Source organism: Notolabrus celidotus, chromosome 10 (assembly GCF_009762535.1).
Source record: "Notolabrus celidotus isolate fNotCel1 chromosome 10, fNotCel1.pri, whole genome shotgun sequence".
In the NCBI taxonomy this organism is placed as follows: Eukaryota; Metazoa; Chordata; class Actinopteri; order Labriformes; family Labridae; genus Notolabrus; species Notolabrus celidotus.
Genome location: NC_048281.1, coordinates 24312399 through 24324643, shown reverse-complemented (window position 1 = coordinate 24324643; position 12245 = coordinate 24312399). Strand labels below are relative to the sequence as shown.

Below are 12245 nucleotides of genomic sequence, written 5' to 3'. Positions count from 1 at the left end.
AAAAACAGAAACTAAGTTACTCCAAGCACAGACAACTTAGTTTGAAATGTTCATCTGGAATGAAACAAATGTTACGTAGCTCAACACACTTTCTCAGGTTGGACAGTGAATCTTTGTTTGTTGGAGCAGAGTGGGAAACAGGGAGAACATTTCAAATGATACATATTATTATTAATTTCAAAAACCTTTAACACAGGCTGAAGATGAGGCCATCGATGCTCAGGTGGAGAATTATAGCCATCATCACCACCTCTAAATGAACTGTCAGATCTGAGTGAAATTTGCTGTGTTTGCCCGAAGTTGAGACGCACGATATACAGGTACGACTAAACCACAGAGACAAACAGAGCTACACAAACACATTTTACTGTCTTAGGGATCAGATTTCAGAAAAAAGAAGTAAACTCATGAGCTGACTTCAAAGCAAAAGTAGTGAGTAACTAGAGCATTGATAGAAATGTAGTGAAGTCAAAAGTACAATAACTTTATTCTGAATGTAATGAAGTATAAGTAATAAGTTCCCCCAAAAAATAATACTCAAGTAAAGTACAGATACTCCAAAAATGTACTTAAATACAGCACTCAAGTAAATTTATTTTGATACAGTCCACCACGGTTAAAATGTGAAAATGTACATTGGTACATGTAGGCAAATCTCCTCTGTTCTTCCGCCATCTTTCATCCCTTGTGTTGCACCTTGCACAGTGGGCGGAGTCATGATGTCACCTGAAGCCGGAGGAGTGGGGGAGGGGAAGTAGTCCACTGGGAAAGTTGTCTCCTGGTTGTGCGCGTCGAATATCAATTCAGGAAACAAACACAGTGTAACTAACATGTCGTCTTGAGTGAAACCCCAGGTTAACATGCAGAGCAGCGCCTCCATTACGTTTTTCTTCACATATTCTGGACTATTGAAGGATTTTGAATCACCATCTGGATAGAGACGGACGCTTCCGCGGAAGGATAAAGAGCAGCGTTATGGGAAACATGATACTGATGGTGCTGCTGGTGCTTCACCTGCCCACAGGTGAGGCTTTAAAACGCTTTAGTGGACACGGTTTCTGATCCATTCTTTTATGATTGATACAAGTTTGATACGTTTGTATCACTTTGAAGACAAAAATGTAGACTGAAACTGAGCAAGCAAACAGTGTGTGTTGTGTGCAAGTTAATTATCAACAGGTGCAAACAGGGCAAGGCCGACTAATGTCACGTGACTTTCTTAATGCTAGTAGTTTTTTCCGAGCACGTTCTCTAAAACGCTTCAGGTTTTAACAGTAAACAAGAGACCATGTTAGATCAGAGTCTTAGTCAGATCAAGAATCTACTGGAAACATGTTGGATAGAAGGAGCTTTCATTGAGGACATCATAGCAGGGCTCAGCTGATACAGTAAGCTTATTAACTAAATAGAAGTCAATCAATTATTCTTTTCTCTCCCCCAATGTTGTTTTTATTGATTTTCAACAACTTACATTTATAAACATTCATACACATATCTTTACACATATGTGCATAAATACAATACAGAACACACACAAACATCCCAGGTGCATTAAGAAAGGACATAGAGGAGTAAGCACATCTTAAATCCACACATAAAAAAAATAATAATAATAATAATACTAAAAATACATGTGTAAAAAATAAGTAATAATAAAAAAAAACACACACATTATGTACATACACATGTACCCCCATGCACATACACAAACAAATACAATCAATCGTTCTAATAGCTGAATACATTTTATTTTAAAGTAAAAGTTGTTAAAATAATTAGAGCCTGATTTAATTCATACTTAAGTTATTTGTTGACTAATTTTGTGACTGTTTAACGTTCAGTCAACAAAATGTCATAATGCTTTAAACAATACTCAGCACACATTTCGAATGTCGGAATTAACATTTTTTTGTCAGATCATCAGTAAAGTCTTTAAATTTATTAAATTAATAAACATTTTGAGACATCTGGACAATTAATTATGTGACATTTTAACTTAAAAGCAGCCAAAATAATTATTGGGTTATAAAACTATTAGCGTTTAACTTGATTTTAATCACTCATTAATTGATCAGCGTAAAAATATCCATTCAAACCGCTAAAACATGTGAAATCAAGACAATGCTTGTTTCTGTTTCAATTGGATGATTAAGCATTAACATTGAATTAAGTGCCATCATAATTATTATTATTATTTTTAACCTATGTTACTTGTCCGTGCACATTTCTGACTGTATCACTGGTTTTGTAAATGTATGTAAATTTACTTATTATGTTGTGTGTACTTATCTTCAGATATACTAATTTACTTTTTAAATTGCTAATTAATTTTATTTTAATAATTGCTATTTTACATGCTCTTGTTTAATTTACACTATTTTGCGCTCTATACTTTGCTGCTTTAACACTTTGAATCTCCCTCTTGTGTGACGAATAAAGGAATATCTTATCTTATCTTAATAAATGTATCTGATGATTAGGATTTTTTATATTATTTGTTTAGTTTGTAAAGTATAAAAAGACAACAACTTCAACTTTGTCAATCTGACTTTTTCCCTTCAGTTTATTAGTCATAAATTCATGACGCAGGGTTTATATAGCCTCTAAATGTGCGTGAGAATTTAATATGTGACCTCAAATATAACCATTACAATTAGCAGTGGTTGCCTGTCATCAGCTGCTTCACTGTTGATCATGATTGACAGCTGTTGCCACATGTAATGGTAGAGTACAATATGTGCACACTAAAGGAGTAAACTGCAAACCTGTCTGGTCAGATTCTTGTCAATGCTTCATTGGAAAGTGAAGCCGTGACACAAATACACACGTTTTGTTTGGCTGAGCTTCTTGATTTTGAATATGTGTCAGTAGTGCAGCTGTTTCACATGTTATCTCCTCTGTCATCTGATTCATGTTCCTGTCAGAGCTGCTGTCCATCCAGGTGTCTGTTCCGGAAGTCGAGAGGAGTACGACTCTTTTCGCTTCAGTTATCCTACGCTGTGATTACTCAACCTCAGCGAACCCTCAGGATGTCCTCGTCACTTGGAGGTTCAAGTCCTTCTGTAAGGACCCGGTGCTGGAGTTCTACTCAACAGGTGAGGGAAAGAGACTGTGATTTTAAAGTGCAACAAGGATGCTAGGCCATAGAAACTGATGATTTCAAAGATGGCGACGTACATGATAGATATGCATGGTGGTTACGTTTTTTAACTAGTTTAGTTTAGTGCATATTAGCTTACAAATTTCATGTTGTGTTGTCCATGTGATCAGATGTATGTTAACTTCCATTTACAAGAAGACTTGAACAGTTGCCTTTAACCGGTCATACACAACTTATTTACAACATCAAGTATGTTTTGAGATCAACAGGCAGCCACCAGAAACTATGTCGAGACAATAACCAAAGATCCTTTTAAGGATTAAGCAGACGCTGAGGTGGATCACTTCACCCATCAACCATAAACAAACTTCCTGGGACTCTTATACAATCAACACAATTCAGCCTGCCACCCTCATCAGGTTTCAAACCAGATGATTCAACACACATTGGGTAATGGGCGTGTTCTTTGTGCTGAGTCATGTTTACTTTCTATGGCATTATGTTATTTCCGAACAGAGAAGAGCCCTGCGCCAAACACTGGTTACAACAAAAGCACAATCTAATATTCTGAGCATTTTTTTTTTTTAATTATTGTTTTCAAACCAGACTTTGGAATATTAAATGCAGCAAATGACAAATATAAACATGAAATTTCACAGTCTGAAAAGGCCTGATGAGAAGTCTATTTTTACTGAATATATCCAGGAAACAGGTTTTGAAGATTTTAAACTAAAAAAAAACTAAAGTGCAAGAAAACATAAGCAAACATATGACTGGACTTATGAGACTGTTTAAGTTAGCTGAGTTATTAAAGACAATAAAGTGATGATGATAGTTTTTCAATTAATAATTATCAGATTGATTGTTAGTTCATTTAGCTTCATCATGTGGTAGAGAGGACCCACTGGAGTGAGCGTCTGTGGCTCAGTGGAAGAGTTACTTGTCGACCCTAGTTGAAGTGTTGCTGGGCAAGACGCCAAACCCCAAATTGCTCCTGGTGGCACAGCCAGCAGTGTGTGAATGGTAGTAGTTAATGCTTGTGGGCACTTTACATAGCAGCCTTTGCTGAATGGGTTGGCAATGGGTGAATGTTGCATGTAGGGTAAAGCACTTTTGAGTAGTCTCAAGATTAGAAAATAACTACAGTCCACTGACGGTTAATGACCAGAGTGCAGGAAATTAAACATTGTGTTTTATACATAGACTGTATAAATAATGGACGTAGTATCCGTGACGTCACCCATCTGTTCCTGAGCGCTGTTTTGAAGCCAATCGTTGGTGGGAGCCATATTGGAAATGCTGAACACAACCTAGCTTCTGTCAAACTAGTGTGAGGTATAGAGGTGGGCTTTGAACCTCCTAGCCCAGTGGTTTACAAAGTGGGGGCCACCAGGGAGCGCTAGGGGGGCCTCAGAAAATTGGAGGGACGGGGAAAAAAATAGAATCTATTTATTCTTTTTTAAATTTTGTTTACAACACGTTTGTTAATAATTTCCTATGCTAAACAAATATGATTATTATTGAAAAGTTTATGAAAGTAAGAAAATACATTCTAAAAGTTTATGTGTCTTTACATATTTATACACAAAGCCTGTGGGTTTGCTAATGCAGCTAATGCTGTTTTGGGGCCTTGGCATGGTACAGTTTGGGAACCCCTGTCCTAGTCAACTCCTACAGTGTTCCCGCCTATCAGTCAAGTCAGAAATTAGCTCTTCAGACCGAAGCTGTTTTTTGAACCAGGCTGTAAACATGTTTGTTAATGCTGTAAAGATCATCTTTTTTTAATTGGTGTGTTTATGGTTTCTGGTGTTTCTCAAGTGGACGCTCAACGAACTGTAGTCTATGACACTTCCGCGTAGGCTTCATATTTTGAGACCGGAGGTTGCTGCTTTGTTCTATAACTTGTCTTTCTTCTGATTTTGCAGCCTATCAGGCCGCTCTTCAGCTGGGTCAGGACCCGTCCAACGACTGCAGGGACAGCCAGCGCACAGTCCGCACAGTCGTCCAGAAAAGAGGCATTAATGAGCCCATACTGGGAGCAGAGTACAGAAACCGCAAAATCACCATCCAGAACAGTAAGTTGACATATTCTACATTTCAAGTCTGAACAGTTCCTCTGACTCCACTGATTTGTTGTCTTTTAGTAGTAACTGAATATACGTATCTCAAGTATTTACCAATCAGTGCAGTCCTTTTCCTATTTACTGAGTGTGTTAGCACAACAGGAGAAGTTGTACACCTGGAGTAAGATATTAAACAAACCTGGGGCGTATATAGAGCAAATACAGGGACTGAAACAAGATATTTGAATACCTGATTTTCATGCTGTCTCAAACATCTTATTGTTCCATAATTCCATTTTACTGCAACAGTTTGAACTTATCATTCCAATTTTTTAAGTGATGTGACGTTACTTGTCCACAGATGCTGATCTTGTCATCAATGAGGTAATGTGGTGGGATAATGGCGTCTATTTCTGCTCCATCGACGCTGCTGGTGACACAACAGGGGACTCTGATCGAGAAATCAAACTCATCGTGTACCGTAGGTTTCTTCATTTGATGTATTGGTTCTCAAAGTCACCTTGAGTTTCAGCTGTGTTGAGATGGTATGTAATAGAAATAATCACATATCTCCTGACCTGTTCCAGACTGGCTGACGGTCCTGTTGATCATCCTCGGTGCTCTCCTGCTCATCATGCTCTTTTGCATATGCTGCTGTCAGTGCTGCCCGCAGAAGTGCTGTTGCTACATCCGCTGCCCGTGTTGTCCAAGGACCTGCTGCTGCCCAGAGAAAGGTAAGAAGGAAGCCTTTAAGCCATGCAGTACATTTTACAGTATTAGAGGCATTTATTTTTTATCAATCATTGGGGGATGTAGGGATCTATTTTTACTTTACTTAAACTTGTGATAGCTGTTTCTGCAGGGTGTCTAGCTAATTTTTGAGCAGCTGTTAAGTTGTTCCTTTTAGACAACAGGCCTCTTTTCATGGAAGAAATTTGAACATATCATTGTAGGAAAAATCAGAGGTGTGAGTTTAAAGATTTAATGACGGCTGGATCTGTTTAACTTCCTCAGTTTTAGGGTCACACTGTTACGAGTAACTGGGACATCAGAACAGAAGAGAGCCGTTCTCAATGTTTCTAATAACAGCTTCAAGCTTTCTTCTGTAATGAGTTAGAATTAAATCTAGTACTTTTGTTTGTGGATCTCTACTCGTCAACATCTACCATGTCGAATCCAAAATCACTGAGACCTATCAACGCAAACTCTGACCTCCTCTTTCCTCTGCGCTGGTTTCAGCTGTGATGCAGCACAGGATGATTAAAGAGGCTCAGAAGGCGATGGTTCCGTGGATGAACGGTCAACCCATTTACGCTCCCATCAGCTCTCATCACTCCTCTCAGGGCGTTCCCATACTGTACTCAGGTGAGTGACACAAAGGTACACCAAGGCCTCTCTTTGATGCTTTGTAGTTTATTAATGTGCCCAAAACCAAGAGTGAATGGCGGTGGTTCTCAAAGGACAATGACAGAAAAATACAAAGAGAGCTTTTGAAAACTGGTTCTATATCTTCATTTCATATAAATACTTATAATAAGTGTATTACAAATTGTATTATAAATTACAATACCTATCTTTTTGTCTTTAAAAAATAATGTGCTTGAGGTTGATATTTAATTAAGTTGCATTTGTATTTTTATTTCACCTGCATTATAAGTAGTTTTGTTTCAAGAGCATTGGGTCTTTTATTTTGAAATCACACGTCAGTTGAAGTTCTCACAGTACAGGAGCAAGGAGCAGGGAGCAAGACGCAGGCTTTAAGCATGGAGTTTAGTCTTGAGAGTATTCCCTCTTTTTTTGTGGCATGCAGCCAACAAGTTTGCACGGAGGATTTGTAGAAAAAGCTGCAAATGAACCAGGAGTAAGAAAGCCACTTGTGTCTGTCTGTGCTTGGAGGGAATAACAGTTAGCAAACAGCCCATTATGATAAACCTGTCCTTTTAATAGCCACAACAATAGGCAAGGCAAGGCGAGGCAAGTTTATTTATAAAGAAGCATTCATACAAAGAGCAATTCAAAGTACTTTACAGAGTTAAAACAAAACGAAAACCAGAATAGTAAATATAAACAAAAACATACAGCAAACACCTAAACAACAATCCCTAACACAAGACGAGGCTTCATAAATTCCTACTGTTGATCTTAAAGCTTTTCTAAAAAGTCTTTAACAGCAGTGGAGAATCTTCACTGCTAATAAACATATTAATTTAATATTTTTTGGACTCAAGAACATGCTGATAATAGTTCAGGCAATAGTAGTTTTTTTTAAATCCTTCTGTGGATAGTTTGAGAGGCAAAATCTAGTGTAGAAATTTAAAAAAAAAACCACTAACTGCAGTCTTTTGTGTTGATTTTGTTCAGTAACATATGGGTAACTGAAAACTTGACTTACTTGGAGTCTGACTGCTGGAGAATAAGAGGTTCTTGAAAATACATTTTTAGTCCAACTCAAACTCTGTGACCACGACGAGATAAAAGAAACTATTTTTTGAAACTGTTTTTATATCTTCTTTTATTTGTTGGGGGGCTTTTACACCTTTATTTAGAAAGGATAGGATAGTGGATAGAGCAGGAAACTGGGAGAGACTGGGGGAATGACATTCGGGAAAGGGGCCACAGGCTGGAGTCGAACCCAGGCTGTCTGCTGTGTTGGTGTGCAACTTTACCATTAGGCTAAATCCACACCCACTCTACAATTGTTTTACTGGTCCCTCTAAATAAATATGCACTTTCCTGTATAAAAGCAACGAAAATCAACGCCTTGACACCGACAAGGATCTCATGGGTACTTATTTACATGGTAAATAAGGTGCTCATGGTGATGGAACAACAGAAAAACATTCTCTCAAAAAGTGTTAGTCCCTTTCAGTTCATTGTTATGGTTTTAGTTTAATCTCACTGCTCTCTTGTTATTTTCATTTCATTTCAAAAGGAAAAATACATTCTCAAAAACATACTTGAAGTTACCTGCCTAACATCAGTAAGATGGTTACTTGCTGAGTGAAACATAACATCTTTGAAGGGAGTGAATTTTGGATCTACATATATCAGATTTACACCAACGTGACATAAAATATGTGATCATGCAGATTTATTTCAGTCGATGTGTTGATGTAGAAATTTTGCTAACAAGAAGTTGTGCACTTTCACTTAAAAAAGATGAGAGTGAATAGAAGATGACAATGTATCGAATAACTTGTTTCTGCTGCCCTCCAAAGGCAGAATTAGACCATGCAGTTACACATAATTCATGTCTCACCAAAACACAAACTTGTGTTCCAGGCTCGTACTCTGACTACCCTGTCAAACAAAACTTTGCCATGGCCCCCATGCAGCAGCAGCCCGCTCCTCCTCCTCCTCCTCACCATCATATGAACAATAGTGTACGGAGCAGCATCCAGGGCACCAACCAGGTGCTGGACTACCTAGAGAACCAGGTGAGGGGGCTAGAAGCGGTGCCACCTCAACATGCTCAGTATGCTGTTCAAAATATGCCCCCGTTACAGCCTCAACCTCAGTACCACACAGCTCCTCTCGGGGTCCCCTACTCCCCCGGACCCCCAAGTATGTTGTCAGCCCTGGATGAGATGGGGGTGAGAGGGGTAGAGAGACGGGTAATCACTCTGGCCCCCATTATCCAGAACGCACCCAGTGTGTCTTCACGCAGGGGGCCTGGAGGGAGAGACGGAGCCAGAGGTGGTGCCAGAATATCCAGCCAGTCCAGTGGGAGTACAAACCGGTCTGGAGGAGGAGGTCTCCCCCGCAGCAGTCGAGGCCACAGAGACGTCTCTCCTCCTAGACGGGGGATCCTGCGGGAGTACAGCGATGACTCAGATTGGGATAACAGGCGAGGCAGAGCCCCACACAAGAGCTCCAGGAATGAAAGTAGAAGCTCGCCTCGCAGGGGAGGAAGCGGGTCAAGACCACGCGCTCGTAGTCGGGATGATCTGATCGACGAGCTGTACAGCAGAGCAGCTCGGAGGGAGAGGAGCTACTCGCCTCCTCAGCGCCGCAAAGGATCATGGAGCTCGGATGAGGAGGACAGCAGGAGGAGGAAAGGAGGGAAAGGGAAGGATTGGCCAGAGAAGCCCCCAAGCTACTTCTCCATTGAGAACCAGTCTGGACACAGCAACATCAGGAGGATCTACAACCGTCTCTCTGTAAGATCAACACACAATACTGACCTCTCATCGCTCTCTGTCTCTGATCACTTTCCTTATTTTTAATAGTAGTATTCTTCTTTATCACTTCTTATCTGAGCTAGTGCTAATGTTGGACTGTCCAGTGCTTTAATTTAGACTGAAATATCTTAAAAAAGACTTGATGAATCCTCCCTACCTTTCATTCAGACAGGCATGCTCAGCCATTGATGCTTTTGAAGACTTTTGTTGATCCTCTAAGATTTTTTTGTCATAAGCACCTTAAGGTCATCACAGATGGATTCACTGAATCAACACGTGAGAGGAGATAAGCGCTAGTAGCAAAGACGTTTTAACACGGCTTTAAAATCGTTTTTAAACCAAAAAGTCGTGGCAGAGATCGCCGGTGTTTTGGTTTAAACAGCGACCCTGTTAACTACCGACTTTCAGCCGGATCCATCCCTCATAAACGTCTTTAGACGATCATTAAATACTTATCTGATGAGGATATTGAATCTTAAAACCTCCTATGTTTTTCAACAGCTGTGTAAACTCCACAAACACTGTTACTTTCAGCTGAAGGTCTCCAGTTTACAGGGTCACTTTTAAAACCTTAACACCGGGAGAGACGCATTCACGGTGGGCTGAGAGAAGACTACTGTTACAAGCTGCTAAATCAAGTGAATCACAGCTTCATCTTTTGAAAAGTACACACACATACAAAGAATATAGAACAAAGTAAAGAAAGAGAATTCAAGTGAATCACAGATGTGTGTGATGTTATTGTGGACGACGGCGGAATAAAAAACACTGCTGTTAATCTACCAATCAGACACGTTCAGCAATCTAGGCCCTGCCCCAAAAAAGCCCCAGGGCTTTTTGAAAAGTACTACCCCCCTAGCAGGGTCTTTTTAGGGGGGAGATTATCTACCCCTGAACTAAATTTAGACCCTAGTTCTACCGGTCGAAACGCATGTAGTTCAGGGGTAAAGTCCCTAGTTCCGGGGTAAAGTTCCTCCGGTCGAAATGCCCCTTTACAAGAGGTTGCCTTCTCTAGCTTACAGTTTAAATGTATTTCAGAAAGTATTTCTGCCATGGAATTTGGTTAAGACATTAATTTCTCCCTTAGGATTAACATTTAAATCTGAGTTACTCCTTAGATTTTCATCAAGAGCCACCATCAAGTCAAATTTAACTTCCACCTTTGCTCTGTTTAGTAATGTACCCGTGATAAAAGTTTAATCAGCCTCGGCTGCCAGTTTTGTGTGGTAATTATATTGAATTTATTACAGGATAGCCCCTTGAGATGCAGTATCCCATTTCAAGGGGGTCCCAACAAAACACAAAGCAAAATACATACACAAGAAACAGCAAACCAAAACAAACACAGTTACACAGACAGACAGCTCTCCCGCACCCTTACTCACTCCTGGACCCACCCCAAACAAACCATGACAAGAAACAACATCAACAATAAAAAAGGCAGCAATAAAACACACTAACATACAAAGTCAGAAACAGGTACAGCTTGTTTTTAAATGTGTGAATATGTTTGAGTCATCAGCACATTTTGACCATTTCAAAAGAGGAATCCACATCCCTTTGTCTCTCGTTGCTCTTTTGCTGCATGAATGTTTTGATTCATGATCATTTCCTTTTTAACTAAACCTCATCTCTATCACTTTCTCTCTTTTAGGATAGAAGCTCCCGTAGCGGCACAAGCGTAGTCATCTGAAGCATTTCCATCTTTTTTTTAATTTAAAAAAAACTTTTTTTCCTGAATGTTTCCAGAACGGTGAAGATGAAGAGTAACAGCTGGTTATTTGGTCTGCTCAGTCAGCAAAGATGAAGTCATTGTTGTTGTTCTAATGTGTTTCAATGTGTTGTAATGTTTTGTAATGTACTGTACAGACACCTTTACTCTATATGAACTTTATTTTCTATCTCTTGTTGTTGAGATAACTGTGTGCAATTCTTGTCCTCACTGACTTCACGGTTGTAATTTCATGAATTTTCTCTGGTGATGGATGAAGTGTCTTTGTGTCGGTGTTTATGAAGAAAATATTGTATAGTTTCAACAAGCAAAATGTTGGATACTGAGAGACAGTCACTGTTTTTTTTAATTTAATTTCTTATTTTGTATTGTCAAGTGTTTTTTATATCATTTGAAGACGGTCAGGAAACTGATTGAAGATGGACACAGAGGATAAAGTGGATGTCTTTATTATAACGACAGGAAAAAATGTAATTTTTGATCACGTTTGCGTCTGTAATGTGTTTGTTTGAAATAAACCTTTTTAGATACAATGTGTGGTTTATGTTTTAAAAGATCTGTTCCGACCAGGCAACCATCTTTTAACTAAAAGACATGGATGTCTTGAACAGAAAACATCTTGTCAAAATGTAGTTTTAAAACAAATATAACTTTGGTTAATATTTTGTTTTAGAAGTATCCTAAAAATAGCAGTTCATCCTATAACCACAAACTAATTCACAACAACTGAATGGTAACATCTGTACGGTACCTTTTTGGGGTTTAGGTACTTTGTTTTTTTTTAACACACTTTCCCAGTTATTATATGATTTTATACGTAGTCATTTGAATGGTATATATATTTTAATACTAGTTATTTGACTACTTCAGGGACTAAAAACTAGCTGAAACATGACTGCACTCCCAAAATGCAATCTAGAAGCTTTTCTGTCCACGTTGCATCCAGCAGAGGTAGAGAGAAAGTCACTGTTTTTTTTAAACTTGATTTCTTATTTTGTATTGTCTAAAGTGTTTTTTATATCATTTAAAGACGGTCAGGAAACAGATTGAAGATGGATGAGTTATGCATCTCACACAGCTGTCTTGAAAAGATAACCTTGTGTCTAAATATAGATATGAAGCCACTTTAATTTTGGTTCATATTTTGTTTCATGGCAAGAGCCTGATCC

The 12245-nt window shown here is 38.9% G+C and overlaps 1 protein-coding gene across 1 annotated transcript; it reads left to right on the top strand.

Moving 5' to 3' along the window:
• The first annotated feature begins 705 nt into the window (after positions 1 to 705).
• On the top strand, positions 706 to 11609 carry LOC117820458 (immunoglobulin-like domain-containing receptor 1). Its single transcript, XM_034694233.1, has 8 exons — positions 706 to 1024; positions 2925 to 3095; positions 5026 to 5175; positions 5525 to 5644; positions 5751 to 5897; positions 6403 to 6528; positions 8446 to 9323; positions 10999 to 11609. The coding sequence occupies exons 1-8, from the start codon at positions 976 to 978 to the stop codon at positions 11035 to 11037; spliced, it is 1680 nt and encodes a 559-aa protein (XP_034550124.1). The 5' UTR covers positions 706 to 975; the 3' UTR covers positions 11038 to 11609.
• The last annotated feature ends 636 nt before the right edge of the window (positions 11610 to 12245 follow it).